Source organism: Anomaloglossus baeobatrachus, chromosome 2 (assembly GCF_048569485.1).
Source record: "Anomaloglossus baeobatrachus isolate aAnoBae1 chromosome 2, aAnoBae1.hap1, whole genome shotgun sequence".
In the NCBI taxonomy this organism is placed as follows: Eukaryota; Metazoa; Chordata; class Amphibia; order Anura; family Aromobatidae; genus Anomaloglossus; species Anomaloglossus baeobatrachus.
Window position 1 is genome coordinate 5,602,699 of NC_134354.1, and position 16,377 is coordinate 5,619,075.

General features: G+C 52.6%; 1 protein-coding gene across 2 annotated transcripts in view; it reads right to left on the reverse strand.

The window, feature by feature from the left end:
* LOC142280667 (uncharacterized) overlaps nt 1–16,377 on the reverse strand; it is a 103,515-nt gene that overhangs the window by 45,039 nt on the left and 42,099 nt on the right. For both annotated transcript variants that reach the window (XM_075332767.1, XM_075332766.1), the window contains 3 exons: nt 9,199–9,273; nt 5,815–5,868; nt 2,307–2,369 (listed from right to left, as the gene is read on the reverse strand). In XM_075332767.1, the coding sequence (XP_075188882.1) occupies nt 2,307–2,369; nt 5,815–5,868; nt 9,199–9,273 (192 nt within the window). The remainder of the gene's footprint in view (nt 1–2,306; nt 2,370–5,814; nt 5,869–9,198; nt 9,274–16,377) is intronic.

Consider the following 16,377-nt stretch of genomic DNA (forward strand, 5'->3'; position numbering starts at 1 on the left):
TCAACACTAGAGGAGCTGATCCAACCACAGAAACATCTATGGATCCACACCTCGCATTGCAGAAGGGTTAATCAACCAGAGCTGCACTGAGCGTTCTGCTCATACTTATCCTTTCCAGAAAACCCTGTATAGTCTTAGACCAGCATTGCCAGAACAGTTAGAAGAGAGGACTTAGAGAACCTTGAGACATGGGAAAGTTCAACTACAAAGGGTGAGGACTCGCCTAGGAGTCCTTGGTCTCAAACCGGTGAAGAAAACCCCTTTCCCCTTTCCGCCCATGTTTCAACGTTCAGTTAGGCAGGTTTTTCAACAGATCTTTCTACCTCTCTTCCTAAGGGAACACAGTACCCTTAGAATTTAGAAATGGCAGAAGTAAGTCTTTAGGGGGGACTGTTGAGGATAAAGAATTGAGTATCCAAAAATACTTAATTCAGCCATTTCATAGACTCAGTTATATAGTTCAGTAGATGTGAACTAACACACATATTTGTGAATGCTTTTGTTTCTTACTAACATGTATATATGTATATTGCATATTCAGTGTATTTTCCTTAAACTCAGTATATACTAGGATATATATATATATGTATAGCTTGAAGATGGCCACCATTTCCTGTTCTCCACCCAAGACAGATGGACAAAGAGAAATTCCTGGAGCCTAGACTGACCAATCCACGGAGAATATGCAGATCTCTCTACGTCATGAAGCCCTGACTTACGATACTTGATTGGACTAAAACTTTTGTTCACACCCCCTTACTGTTTGGTCTAGAGTCTCTTTCAAACAATAAAGAACACACTTGGTTAAGAGCCAGTCATGGAGATAGATATAACTGACTTGCTGTGCAGTTATTTATTCTCGTGTGCACACATGACATTTTTAATTAGAAGCAGCAGCCGGATATCGAGAGATCCTTTGAGTCTCATCATCATCGTCATTCTGACCTTGACAAGGTCACCCCCTGACACTGAGCTGCAGCACAGCGGCCAAGACCATACAGAGGTATAACCAGACAGGATCCACTCAGAACAGCCGCGCCATGGCCGGCCACAGGAGCTGGGTGCACGAGATCAGCGTTATGAGAGCTGCCAGCACTACTGCAGAGGTTACAGGGGTGGGGGGTCCGCCTGTCAGTGCTCAGACCATACACCACACACTGCAGAGGTTACAGGGGTGGGGGGGTCCGCCTGTCAGTGCTCACACCATACACCACACACTGCAGAGGTTACAGGGGTGGAGGGTCTGCCTGTCAGTGCTCAGACCATACACCACACACTGCAGAGGTTACAGGGGTGGGGGGTCCGCCTGTCAGTGCTCAGACCATACACCACACACTGCAGAGGTTACAGGGGTGGGGGGTCCGCCTGTCAGTGCTCAGACCATACACCACACACTGCAGAGGTTACAGGGGTGGGGGGGTCCGCCTGTCAGTGCTCACACCATACACCACACACTGCAGAGGTTACAGGGGTGGAGGGTCTGCCTGTCAGTGCTCAGACCATACACCACACACTGCAGAGGTTACAGGGGTGGGGGGTCCGCCTGTCAGTGCTCAGACCATACACCACACACTGCAGAGGTTACAGGGGTGGGGGGGTCCGCCTGTCAGTGCTCAGACCATACACCACACACTGCAGAGGTTACAGGGGTGGGGGGTCCGCCTATCAGTGTTCAGACCATACACACCACACACTGCAGAGGTTACAGGGGTGGGGGGTCCACCTGTCAGTGCTCAGACCATACACCGGACATTGCTCTGCATGGCTGTTGTCCCAGAAGGAAGCCTCTTCTAAAAGATGATGCACAAGAAAGCAGACAGTTTCCTGAAGCCAAACAGACTAAGGACATGGATGACTGGAGCCGTCCTGCGTCTGATGAGACCAAGAGAAACTTATTTGGGTCAGAAGATGTCAGTGTGTGCGGCGGCTCCAGGTGAGGAGGATGAAGACAAATGTGTCCTGCCTACAGTCAGGCATAGTGGTGGAGGGTCATGGTTTGGGGGCTGCATGAGTGGTGCCAGCTGTGGGGGCTACAGTTCATTGAGGGAATCATGAATGCCGACATGTCCTGTGATACTGAAGAGGAGCAGGATCCCGCCTTCATATTCCAACATAATGAGCCCAAACTCCTCCATTGTATCACAGGGTCCGATCTGCAGTGTTGTTGCAGGAAAAGATATAAGAAAATATCTACAGAAGTGTGAGGGGTGTACTGACTTATTATATACTGTATACACTATTTACATAGAGCAGTGAGATCTGGATTAGGACGTGCAGTGACCGCTCGCTGCGCTGTCGCTTCTCACCTTCCACATTTCTGTTCTTCGGGTTTTTGGTTTCATCTCCATTTTCTACAGAATTCCGAGATCCTGGAGGAGAAAGACGGAGATAAACGAGAAGATCTTATCACAAGAGCCTCCTATAGAGCAAGATCTACAGTCATATGTAAAAGTTTGTGCACCCCTATTAATGTTACCCTTTTTTTTTTTATAACAATTTGGGTTTTTGCTATTTCAGTCTCATATATCTAATAACTGATGGACTGAGTAATATTTCTGGATTGAAATGAGGTTTATTGTACTAACAGAAAATGTGCAATCCGCATTTAAACAAAATTTGACAGGTGCAAAAGTATGGGCACCTCAACATAAAAGTGACATTAATATTTTGTAGATCCTCCTGTTGCAGAAATCACAGTCTCTAGTCGCTTCCTGTAGCTGTTAATGAGTTCCTGGATCCTGGATGAAGGTAGATTTGACCATTCCTGGTTACAAAACAATTCCAGTTCAGGTAAGTTTGATGGTCGCCGAGCATGGACAGCCGCTTCACATCATCCCACAGATGTTCAATGATATTCAGGTCTGGGGACTGGGACGGCCATTCCAGAACATTGTAATTGTTCCTCTGCATGAATGCCTGAGTAGATTTGGAGCGGTGTTTTGGATCATTGTCTTGCTGAAATATCCATCCCCTGCGGAACTTCAACTTCGTCACTGATTCTTGCACATTATTGTCCAGAATCTGCTGATACTGAGTTGAATCCATGCGACCCTCAACTTTAACAAGATTCCCGGTGCCGGCATTGGCCACACAGCCCCAAAGCATGATGGGACCTCCACCAAATTTTACTGTGGGTAGCAAGTGCTTTTCTTGGAATGCCGTGTTTTTTTGCCTCCATGCATAACGCCTTTATGTATGACCAAACAACTCAATCTTTGATTCATCAGTCCACAGGACCTTCTTCCAAAATGTAACTGGCTTGTCCAAATGTGCTTTTGCATACCTCAGGTGACTCTGTTTGTGGCGTGCTTGCAGAAACGGCTTCTTTCACATCACTCTCCCAAACAGCTTCTCCTTGTGCAACGTGCGCTGTATTGTTGACCGATGCACATTGACACCATCTGCAGCAAGATGATGCTGCAGGTGTTTGGAGGTGGTCTGTGGATTGTCCTTGACTGTTCTCACCATTCATCTTCTCTGCCTTTCTGATATTTTTCTTGGCCTGCCCCTTCTGGGCTTAACAAGAACTGTACCTGTGTTCTTCCATTTCCTTACTATGTTCCTCACAGTGGAAACTGACAGGTTAAATCTCTGAGACAACTTTTTGTACCTTCCCCTGAACAACTATGTGGAATAATCTTTGTTTTCAGATCATTTGAGAGTTGTTTTGAGGAGCCCATGATGCCGCTCTTCATAGGAGATTCAAATAGGAGAACAACTTGCAAGTGGCCACCTTAGATACCTTTTCTCATGATTGGATACACCGGCCTATGAAGTGCAAAGCTCAATGAGGTTACAAAACCAATTTAGTGCTTTAGTAAGTCAGTAAAAAGTAGTTAGGAGGGTTCAAATCAAGAAATTGATAAGGGTGCCCATACTTATGCACCGGTCAAATTCTGTTTAAATGCAGATTGCACATTTTCTGTTAGTGCAATAAACCTCATTTCAATTCAGAAATATTCCTCAGTCCATCAGTTATTAGATATATGACACTGAAATAGCAAAAACCCAAATTGTTATAAAGAAAAAAGGTTACATTAATAGGGGTGCACAAACTTTTTCATATGACTGTAAGAGAGGGAAAGTATGTGCGGGCGAGTATGAGTGAGAAAGGGAGTGAGCAACTGTCAGAGCGTGAGTGTGAGAGTGCAAATGAGTTTGTGAGTGGCAGTGTGTGCGAGACAGAGTGCAAGGGTGTGTGTGCGTCTGCGAGAGAGTGTGTGAGGCAGTGTGAAACAGTGTGACAGAGCGTGAGAGTGTGACAGTAAAAGAGAGAGAGAAAGAGAGAGAAAGAGAGAGAGTGCATGAGTGACTGTGTATGCGAGCGAGTGAAACTGTGTGCAAGGGAGAGAGTGTGTGTGTGATTGCCCATATAGACAACCTCAAAAGGCGCAAGCTGAAGGTTTTACATTGACCTCACAGTCCCCTGATCTGAACATCATTGACAATCTGTGGTTAGACCTCTAAAAGAGCCTTGCATGCAAGACGAGCCAGGAATCTCACAGAACTGGAAGACGTCTCCAAGGAAGAGCAGAGCATGCAAGACAAGCCAGGAATCTCACAGAACTGGAAGACGTCTCCAAGGAAGAGCAGAGCATGCAAGACAAGCCAGGAATCTCACAGAACTGGAAGACGTCTCCAAGGAAGAGCAGTGCCTGCAAGACAAGCCAGGAATCTCACAGAACTGGAAGACGTTTCCAAGGAAGAGCAGAGCATGCAAGACGAGCCAGGAATCTCACAGAACTGGAAGACGTCTCCAAAGAAGAGCAGAGCATGCAAGACAAGCCAGGAATCTCACAGAACTAGAAGACGTCACCAAGGAAGAGCAGTGCATGCAAGACGAGCCAGGAATCTCACAGAACTGGAAGACGTCACCAAGGAAGAGCAGAGCATGCAAGACGAGCCAGGAATCTCACAGAACAGGAAGACGTCTCCAAGGAAGAGCAGAGCATGCAAGACGAGCCAGGAATCTCACAGAACAGGAAGACGTCTCCAAGGAAGAGCAGAGCATGCAAGACGAGCCAGGAATCTCACAGAACAGGAAGACGTCTCCAAGGAAGAATGAAGGAAAATCCCGCAAACAAGAATTCAAAGACTCTTGGCTGCTTCAAAAAGCGTTTACAAGCTGTGAAACTTGCCAGAGGGCGCTACTAGGTAGTAAGCATGCGGGGTGCCAAAACTTTCACATCAGCGGTTTCCTTTTTTAATTTAAAAATGTAAAAGGGAATGTGTCATCTGTGGCTTGTGCCTTTTAGAGAGCAATCTTCAACTGTTCACAATAAGAGCAATGTTGACCAGGGGTGCCCAAACTTTTGCATGCCACTGTATATGGACAGCTTGAGGAGGGACCACTGCCACCTCCTCCTCTGGGTAGCTCAGAGGCGTACCCCCTGAGCAGTGAGGCTGCGGGACGTCCCCCGGGGTCTCCGTGCTGCCGGTGAAGGATATCTGGGTACTTTATTTTCGGCGTTCGCCCCTGTCACGCCGCCCTCTTCTTGCAGTTTTGGCGGTGAGGGAGGACAGACAGGCTCTGATTGGTGCAGGCCTCTGCGGCAGGGGGCGTGGGGTCTGTATCCAGGTCCAGTGTCAGGGGGGCGTGAGGACCGGGCTTCTATACTATCACACACGGGTACAGGGGGGGGGGGGGGGGGCGCCTGGTCACCGCAGATGATGTGATCACACACGGGTACAGGGGGGCGTCTGGGGGCGTATGATCACATCATACACGGGGGGGGGTTGAGTCTGGTCCCCGCAGATGATGTGATCACGCCTGCGGGTGGGGGGGGGGGGGGGTCTCGCTCGGCGCACGCTCACCTGCTTTGGTCTTTGGCCCCTGATTATCACTGCCGGGCTCGGGTTTCTTCCAGGCTAGAAGGTGAGAAAAAGAAAACATTATTGGTGAAGTGTCCGGAGTCACCGCAGGAGCCGGCCCCACCTGTATCCACAGCACTGGAGACGGGCGCAGAGACGAGCCATCGCACCCCCGCCTCACAGGAAGGGCACAGGGCGGAGCCTCAATCACAGGATCAGTGCTCTGCTGAGCTGTATATATAACCCCGCCCACACCACTGATCAGCAGCTGTCTATATAACCCCGCCCATATCCCTGATTAGCAGCTGTCTCTGTATAACCCCGCCCACACCACTGATTAGCCGCAGTTTCTATATAACCCCACCCACACCACTGATTAGCAGCTGCCTATATAGCCCCGTCCACACCACAGATTAGCAGCTGTCTATATAGCCCCGCCCATATCCCTGATTAGCAGCTGTGTCTGTATAACCCCGCCCACACCATTGATCAGCAGCTGTCTATATAGCCCCGCCCATATCCCTGATTAGCAGCTGAATAAAAGGTGCCAATCAGTGGTGGGGGCAGGGTTATACAGAGCTCAGAACTATGGAGGACTACATGACAGCCGATTTACTACTCCCCAGGGATAATCTCCTGCTGATACTTACTGGGCTGCTTGATGTAGTTTTGACACGTCGCTGGAATCAGGGTCTCTGCCCCTACATCATACTGCTCTCCGATGCTGGTATCATTCTCTTACCACTCGGGGGAATTTGAGCATACTAATAGATTATTGTTATTGCTGATTTCCCCTGTAACTGGGGTGGATAGATTAGCCCAATTTACATGGAGAATTCAGCCTCCTGCCTGCGCAGCAGAGCTGAATGTCTCCTAGGACCCCGCAGCTGCCGATACTCCCTGCACCCAGCAATACCAGGAGGAAGCGGCACTCTCAGGACGTCATCTATACTGTATAGACATCTGCTTATAGGGTATATAGTGATCAAGAAGGCAGAGACTGTAAGAAACCCACTCTGCCTTCTGGTCGGGGAGGCAGCAGTGTCCAGCAGCCGGCTCCTCACTCTCACGCCCATACAATCATGTGAAGAAGCTGGAGCACAGTTAAAGGGAATGTGTCAGGTGATTTTCCGGCACAATACTAATGTGATATATACATAGGGCGTAAGGAGACCTCGGGATCAGGACGTTTATTGCTCTACCTGATCCTGTGATATTGTTGTCAGCTCCATAGAAATCAGTAACCACAAACTGCCCATGCCCTGCTCCCCCCACCCCCCGCCGCCACCTCGCAGTGCCGGCATCAGTGATAGCAAGTCTGAACGGGGTCTACACCGCTGCCCCCTCCCGAACCCCCTCCCTCCGCTCAGCAGAGAACATGCAACCTGTATGTATATACAGGTGACGAGTGTGACCAGTGTGACCAGTGTGCAGGAGACACCGAGGTCTACAGAGCTTACCGCAAGATAACAGGATAACATACAGCAATAAAGCCTACTGAACCGCAAAGGTCTCCGAAAGCCCTATTTATAGACAATTACAGTGCCTTGTGAAAGTATTCACCCCCTTGAATTTTCCAATCTTTTCACACATTTCAGGCTTGAAACAGAAGGATAAAATGTGAATGTTCTGGTGAAGAATCTACAACAAGTGACAATTGTGAAGAGGAAGGAAATTTATTGCTTATTTTACACTTATATAAAAAATAAATAAATGAGAATTGTGGCGTGCAATATTATTCATCCCCTGTAAGTGAATACTTTGTAGCTCCCCCTTTTGCTGCGATTACAGCTGCAGTCTCTTGGGGTCTGTGTCTATCAGTTTTGCACATGGAGAGGTGAAATTCTCGCCCATTCTTTGTAAACAGCTGGAGCTGAGTGAGGTTGGATGGAGGCGTTTGTGAACAGCAGTTTTCAGCTCTTTCCACAGGTTCTCGATTGGGTTCAGGTCTGGGCTGTGACTTGGCCATTCTAACACCTGGATACGGTTATTTGTGATCCATTCCATTGTAGATTTTGCTTTATGTTTGGGATCATTGTCTTGTTGGAAGACAAATCTCCGTCCCAGTCTCAGGTCTTTTGCAGACTCCAACAGGTTTTCCTCTAGAATGGTCCTGTATTTGGCTCCATCCATCTTCCCATCAATTTTACCATCTTCCCTGTCCCTGCTGAAGAAAAGCAGGCCCAAACCATGATGCTGCCACCACCATGTCTGACAGTGGGGATGGTGTGTTCAGGGTGATGAGCTGTGTTGCTTTTATCGTTTGGCATTGTGCCCACATAGTGTGATTTTGGTTTCCTCTGAGCAGAGCCCCTTCTTCCACATGTTTGGGGTCTCCGGCGGCTTGTGGCAAACTTTACACAACACTTTCTATGGACATATTTGAGAAATGGCTTCTTCTTGCCACTCTTCCATAAAGGCCAGATTTGTGCAGTGTAGACTGATTGTTGTGCTATGGACAGACTCTCCCACCTCAGCTGTAGATCTCTGCAGATCATCCAGAGGGATCATGGGCCTCTTGGCTGCATCTCTGATCAGTCTTCTCCTTGTGTGAGATGACAGTTTGGATGGAGGCCGGGTCTTGGTAGATTTGCAGGGGTATGATTCTCCTTCCATTTCTATATGATCGCTTGCACAGTGCTTCTTGGGATGTGTAAAGTTTTGGAAATCTTTTTGTAACCAAATCCAGCTTTAAACTTCTCCACAACAGTATCGTGGACCTGCCTGTTGTGTTCCTTGGTCTCCATGATGCTCTCTGCGCTTTACACAGAACATGAGACTATCACAGAGCAGGGGCATTTATACGGAGGCTTGATTACACACAGGGGCTTATATTTATCATCATCAGTCATTTAGGACAACATTGCATCATTCAGAGATCCTCAATCACCTTCTGGAGGGAGTTTCTGCACTGAAAGTAAAGGGGATGAATAATATTGCACGCAACAATTTCCAGTTATTTTTTTTTATAAAAGTGTAAAATAAGAAATAAAATTCCTTCCTCTTCACAATTGTGTCACTTGTTGTAGATTCTTCACCAGAACATTCACATTTTATCTTTATGTTTGAAGCCTGAAATGTGGGAAAAGGGTGAAAAATTCAAGGGGCTGAATACTTTCACAAGACACTCTAGTATTGTACTACAAAAACGCCTGACAGATTCCCTATAAGTGCAGACCACCCGGGTGTATAAAGTTTACGGGCTGCCAGTGAAAGGGATGTTACTGTTCTGACAAACCAACACCCGCCCAGAAGGGTGCTTATTAAATTGGGCGCTAAATAAGCCCCCAGTGACTGATGAGACCCCCTATGGCCGCTCTATTATAGGGGCACGATAGGTGGTATATACAGTACAGGGCAGATCCGGGAGCTGTATACGGTACTCACATGTAAATAAGGCAGCCAGCCAGATGATAATGGGGACCAGCACTCCCGGGATCAGGGCCAGATGAGGTCTTCTCTCTGTGGGACAGAACAGAGCAGTGATCAGTGCGGCCTCTTCTCTGGAGGTCACCTATATTCGGGGGTGTAACGATATCCCACACTTCATGATATCTACACATAACACTGGCACCAGCGACGAGGCCGCAGAATCCAGACAAAAGAAGAAAATAAACATGTTTAATGCCTCCAAAAAATCTTTGCTTTTATTGGGGACACAGAAGCCATGGGGTAACATGCTGCCCCCTGGAGGCCGACACCAAGAATACAACATAGAAAAACACAACAGCCGCCCATGCAGGGAGTGCAAAACCAAGGCCCCCCAGAAAGGGAGGCTACAGTGTCCCCCCACCCCCCAGAAAGGGAGGCTACAGTGTCCCCCCCACCCCCCAGAAAGGGAGGCTACAGTGTCCCCCCCACCCCCCAGAAAGGGAGGCTACAGTGTCCCCCCCACCCCCCAGAAAGGGAGGCTACAGTGTCCCCCCCACCCCCCAGAAAGGGAGGCTACAGTGTCCCCCCCACCCCCCAGAAAGGGAGGCTACAGTGTCCCCCCACCCCCAGAAAGGGAGGCTACAGTGTCCCCCCACCCCCCAGAAAGGGAGGCTACAGTGTCCCCCCCACCCCCCAGAAAGGGAGGCTACAGTGTCCCCCCCACCCCCCAGAAAGGGAGGCTACAGTGTCCCCCCCACCCCCCAGAAAGGGAGGCTACAGTGTCCCCCCCACCCCCCAGAAAGGGAGGCTACAGTGTCCCCCCCACCCCCCAGAAAGGGAGGCTACAGTGTCCCCCCCACCCCCCAGAAAGGGAGGCTACAGTGTCCCCCCCCACCCCCCAGAAAGGGAGGCTACAGTGTCCCCCCCCACCCCCCAGAAAGGGAGGCTACAGTGTCCCCCCCCACCCCCCAGAAAGGGAGGCTACAGTGTCCCCCCCCACCCCCCAGAAAGGGAGGCTACAGTGTCCCCCCCACCCCCCAGAAAGGGAGGCTACAGTGTCCCCCCCACCCCCCAGAAAGGGAGGCTACAGTGTCCCCCCCACCCCCCAGAAAGGGAGGCTACAGTGTCCCCCCCACCCCCCAGAAAGGGAGGCTACAGTGTCCCCCCACCCCCCAGAAAGGGAGGCTACAGTGTCCCCCCACCCCCCAGAAAGGGAGGCTACAGTGTCCCCCCACCCCCCAGAAAGGGAGGCTACAGTGTCCCCCCACCCCCCAGAAAGGGAGGCTACAGTGTCCCCCCCACCCCCCAGAAAGGGAGGCTACAGTGTCCCCCCACCCCCCAGAAAGGGAGGCTACAGTGTCCCCCCCCACCCCCCAGAAAGGGAGGCTACAGTGTCCCCCCCCACCCCCCAGAAAGGGAGGCTACAGTGTCCCCCCCCACCCCCCAGAAAGGGAGGCTACAGTGTCCCCCCCCACCCCCCAGAAAGGGAGGCTACAGTGTCCCCCCCACCCCCCAGAAAGGGAGGCTACAGTGTCCCCCCCCACCCCCCAGAAAGGGAGGCTACAGTGTCCCCCCCCACCCCCCAGAAAGGGAGGCTACAGTGTCCCCCCCCACCCCCCAGAAAGGGAGGCTACAGTGTCCCCCCCCACCCCCCAGAAAGGGAGGCTACAGTGTCCCCCCCACCCCCCAGAAAGGGAGGCTACAGTGTCCCCCCCACCCCCCAGAAAGGGAGGCTACAGTGTCCCCCCCACCCCCCAGAAAGGGAGGCTACAGTGTCCCCCCACCCCCCAGAAAGGGAGGCTACAGTGTCCCCCCACCCCCCAGAAAGGGAGGCTACAGTGTCCCCCCACCCCCCAGAAAGGGAGGCTACAGTGTCCCCCCACCCCCCAGAAAGGGAGGCTACAGTGTCCCCCCCACCCCCCAGAAAGGGAGGCTACAGTGTCTCCCAATGAAGGCTATAAGTAAGATTTTACAGCGTATACCTACAATCTTTGTCGGTTGCTTTCTTGGGGCACACAGGAACCATGGGACAGACAGAGCGAGCGCCCAAGAGAAAGCAAGAGTTACACGTGTCAAGCCCGTTCTCCCCAGGTATCGGATGCTGTACGGTTACACGTGTCCAGCCCGTTCTCCCCAGGTATCGAATGCTGTACGGTTACACGTGTCAAGCCCGTTCTCCCCAGGTATCGGATGCTGTACGGTTACACGTGTCCAGCCCGTTCTCCCCAGGTATCGGATGCTGTACGGTTACACGTGTCCAGCCCGTTCTCCCCAGGTATCGGATGCTGTACGGTTACACGTGTCCAGCCCGTTATCTGCAGGTACTTGGCACTGTATGGTTATTTGGTGTTTGGTTTCTGTCCTGGAGATGTGGCTTTGATTGGATACAACTGCAGCAAACCCTCAGCTCCGAGAAGTCTTCTCTTTCCCATCGTGTAACGTGGCAGGATGGCTTCCGTGGCCCAGTGACAGCTTAGGTTGCTTGAGGCAGCGTGAAATGCATCAGATATAAGGCACGCTCACACTCGGGAGAAGCGCAGGTGGAAGGCTCGGCTCCATCATCAGATATAAGGTACACTCACACTCGGGGAGAAGCGCGGGTGGAAGGCTCGGCTCCATCATCAGATATAAGGCACGCTCACACTCGGGGAGAAGCGCGGGTGGAAGGCTCGGCTCCATCATCAGATATAAGGCACGCTCACACTCGGGGAGAAGCACGGGTGGAAGGCTCGGCTCCATCATCAGATATAAGGCACGCTCACACTCGGGGAGAAGCGCGGGTGGAAGGCTCGGCTCCATCATCAGATATAAGGCACGCTCACACTCGGGGAGAAGCGCGGGTGGAAGGCTCGGCCCCATCATCAGATACAGGCACGCTCACACTCGGGGAGAAGCGCGGGTGGAAGGCTCGGCTCCATCATCAGATATAAGGCACGCTCACACTCGGGGAGAAGCGCGGGTGGAAGGCTCGGCCCCATCATCAGATATAAGGCACGCTCACACTCGGGGAGAAGCGCGGGTGGAAGGCTCGGCCCCATCATCAGATATAAGGCACGCTCACACTCGGGGAGAAGCGCGGGTGGAAGGCTCGGCCCCATCATCAGATATAAGGCACGCTCACACTCGGGGAGAAGCACGGGTGGAAGGCTCGGCCCCATCATCAGATATAAGGCACGCTCACACTCGGGGAGAAGCGCGGGTGGAAGGCTCGGCTCCATCATCAGATATAAGGCACGCTCACACTCGGGGAGAAGCGCGGGTGGAAGGCTCGGCTCCATCATCAGATATAAGGCACGCTCACACTCGGGGAGAAGCGCAGGTGGAAGGCTCGGCTCCATCATCAGATATAAGGCACGCTCACACTCGGGGAGAAGCGCGGGTGGAAGGCTCGGCCCCATCATCAGATATAAGGCACGCTCACACTCGGGGAGAAGCGCGGGTGGAAGGCTCGGCCCCATCATCAGATATAAGGCACGCTCACACTCGGGGAGAAGCGCGGGTGGAAGGCTCGGCTCCATCATCAGATATAAGGCACGCTCACACTCGGGGAGAAGCGCGGGTGGAAGGCTCGGCTCCATCATCAGATATAAGGCACGCTCACACTCATGGAGAAGCGCGGGTGGAAGGCTCGGCCCCATCATCAGAAATAAGGCACGCTCACACTCGGGGAGAAGCGCAGGTGGAAGGCTCGGCTCCATCATCAGATATAAGGCACGCTCACACTCGGGGAGAAGCATGGGTGGAAGGCTCGGCTCCATCATCAGATATAAGGCACGCTCACACTCGGGTGGAAGGCTCGGCTCCATCATCAGATATAAGGCACGCTCACACTCGGGGAGAAGCGCGGGTGGAAGGCTCGGCCCCATCATCAGATATAAGGCACGCTCACACTCGGGTGGAAGGCTCGGCTCCATCATCAGATATAAGGCACGCTCACACTCGGGGAGAAGCACGGGTGGAAGGCTCGGCCCCATGATCAGATATAAGGCACGCTCACACTCGGGGAGAAGCGCGGGTGGAAGGCTCGGCTCCATCATCAGATATAAGGCACGCTCACACTCGGGGAGAAGCGCGGGTGGAAGGCTCGGCCCCATCATCAGATATAAGGCACGCTCACACTCGGGGAGAAGCGCGGCTCCATCATCAGATATAAGGCACGCTCACACTCGGGGAGAAGCGCGGGTGGAAGGCTCAGCCCCATCAGATATAAGGCACGCTCACACTCGGGAGAAGTGCGGGTGGAAGGCTCAGCCCCATCAGATATAAGGCACGCTCACACTCGGGGAGAAGCACAGGTGGAAGGCTGAGCCCCATCATCAGATATAAGGCACGCTCACACTCGGGGAGAAGCGCGGGTGGAAGGCTCGGCCCATCATCAGATACAGGCACGCTCACACTCGGGGAGAAGCGCGGGTGGAAGGCTCGGCTCCATCATCAGATATAAGGCATGCTCACACTCGGGGAGAAGCGCGGGTGGAAGGCTCGGCTCCATCATCAGATATAAGGCATGCTCACACTCGGGGAGAAGCGCGGGTGGAAGGCTCGGCTCCATCATCAGATATAAGGCACGCTCACACTCGGGGAGAAGCGCGGGTGGAAGGCTCGGCTCCATCATCAGATATAAGGCACGCTCACACTCGGGGAGAAGCGCGGGTGGAAGGCTCGGCCCCATCATCAGATATAAGGCACGCTCACACTCGGGGAGAAGCGCGGGTGGAAGGCTCGGCTCCATCATCAGATATAAGGCACGCTCACACTCGGGGAGAAGCGCGGGTGGAAGGCTCGGCCCCATCATCAGATATAAGGCACACTCACACTCGGGGAGAAGCGTGGGTGGAAGGCTCGGCCCCATCATCAGATATAAGGCACGCTCACACTCGGGGAGAAGCGCGGGTGGAAGGCTCGGCCCATCATCAGATACAGGCACGCTCACACTCGGGGAGAAGCGCAGGTGGAAGGCTCGGCTCCATCATCAGATATAAGGCACGCTCACACTCGGGGAGAAGCGCGGGTGGAAGGCTCGGCTCCATCATCAGATATATGGCACGCTCACACTCGGGGAGAAGCGCGGGTGGAAGGCTCGGCCCCATCAGATATAAGGCACGCTCACACTCGGGGAGAAGCGCGGGTGAAAGGCTCGGCTCCATCATCAGATATAAGGCACGCTCACACTCGGGGAGAAGCGCAGGTGGAAGGCTCGGCTCCATCATCAGATATAAGGCACGTTCACACTCGGGGAGAAGCGCGGGTGGAAGGCTCGGCTCCATCATCAGATATATGGCACGCTCACACTCGGGGAGAAGCGCGGGTGGAAGGTTCAGCCCCATCATCAGATATAAGGCACGCTCACACTCGGGGAGAAGCGCGGGTGGAAGGCTTGGCCCCATCAGATATAAGGCACACTCACACTCGGGGAGAAGCGCGGGTGGAAGGCTCGGCTCCATCATCAGATATAAGGCACGCTCACACTCGGGGAGAAGCGCAGGTGGAAGGCTCGGCTCCATCATCAGATATAAGGCACGTTCACACTCGGGGAGAAGCGCGGGTGGAAGGCTCGGCTCCATCATCAGATATATGGCACGCTCACACTCGGGGAGAAGCGCGGGTGGAAGGTTCAGCCCCATCATCAGATATAAGGCACGCTCACACTCGGGGAGAAGCGCGGGTGGAAGGCTCGGCCCCATCAGATATAAGGCACGCTCACACTCGGGGAGAAGCGCGGGTGGAAGGCTCGGCCCCATCAGATATAAGGCACGCTCACACTCGGGGAGAAGCGCGGGTGGAAGGCTCGGCCCCATCAGATATAAGGCACGCTCACACTCGGGGAGAAGCGCGGGTGGAAGGCTCGGCCCCATCAGATATACAGATGTATACAGCCGTGCACAGACACCTACACTTGGGGACGTCTTCACTATGTTTTATCACTCGTGCTCCGGTATTAACCAGTTCAGGGCCGGACCTTCGTGCCGCTCCTCCCCACACTCAGGAGAGCTGTAATATTCGTTCTTGTTCAGATGACGTTTCGCTCTCCGCTCCGCACGTTTTCTGGCGCAGAACCTTTACCTTATTTTCTTTCCCTCCTTTTTTTTTTTACAGAGGTCCGTGTGAAAGCGCAGGAGACGCCTCGGAGGATAGTTACAGGTTCTGTATTTTTTTTATGATGATAATGCAGCACTAACAGACATGTTAATATTCGTTCCCTTTTCTGTGTAAATTATTTTTATATACTTCTCCCCCCCCAATGGGGAGCGGGGTAATAACAGTGCTTTGGAGGGGCAGCAGCTTTACTTTACCATTTTTATTTCATACGTTGTAACCATCATTAGGTTATAAAGAAACATGTTTGGGGGGGGAGGGGGGGTCAATAATTCCTCTTTTTATATCTGATATTCCCCTGTAACTTGGCCTGGTATATGAGCCCCAGTTAGAGAGAATGCAGCCTCCTGCTTGCACAGCAGAGCTGACAGATTCCTGGGATTCAGCAGATCACTCCCTGCCCTCAGTAATCTCACGGTCACTGGATACAGAGCAGGGAGTATCATCAGGGCTTTCTATATACTGCATAGACAAGTGCCTGTTCAGCACAGCAATGGGAAAGACAGAGCCAGTAATAAATCCTTCCTGTGTTCTCGGTGGGGAGTCTGGCTGTGTCTGAAAGCTCCTTATCTGCAACTCCTGCAGCTGTTTTACTGCAGTCATATTTTGTTAATGAGGCTGACAGTGCCCTGTGGGTGTGACAGTGCCCTGTGGGTGTGACAGTGCCCTGTGGGTGTGACAGTGCCCTGTGGGTGTGACAGTGCCCTGTGGGTGTGACAGTGCCCTGTGGGTGTGACAGTGCCCTGTGGGTGTGACAGTGCCCTGTGGGTGTGACAGTGCCCTGTGGGTGTTGTGGCAGTGCCCTGGGGGTGTTGTGGCAGTGCCCTGGGGGTGTTGTGGCAGTGCCCTGGGGGTGTTGTGGCAGTGCCCTGGGGGTGTTGTGGCAGTGCCCTGGGGGTGTTGTGGCAGTGCCCTGGGGGTGTGGCAATGCCGACACTTTCCCTACCCACTGTACTTCCAGACTGATTTGTATATTGGAATAAATTCTAGATTATTCAAGAAACTCAATGAAAGCAAAAAGTCTACAGGAGGTGGCAGAGAGGGGGGACAGAAGGAACACATCTGAATACAGGCGTATACCCCGGCCTCCGATCAGCG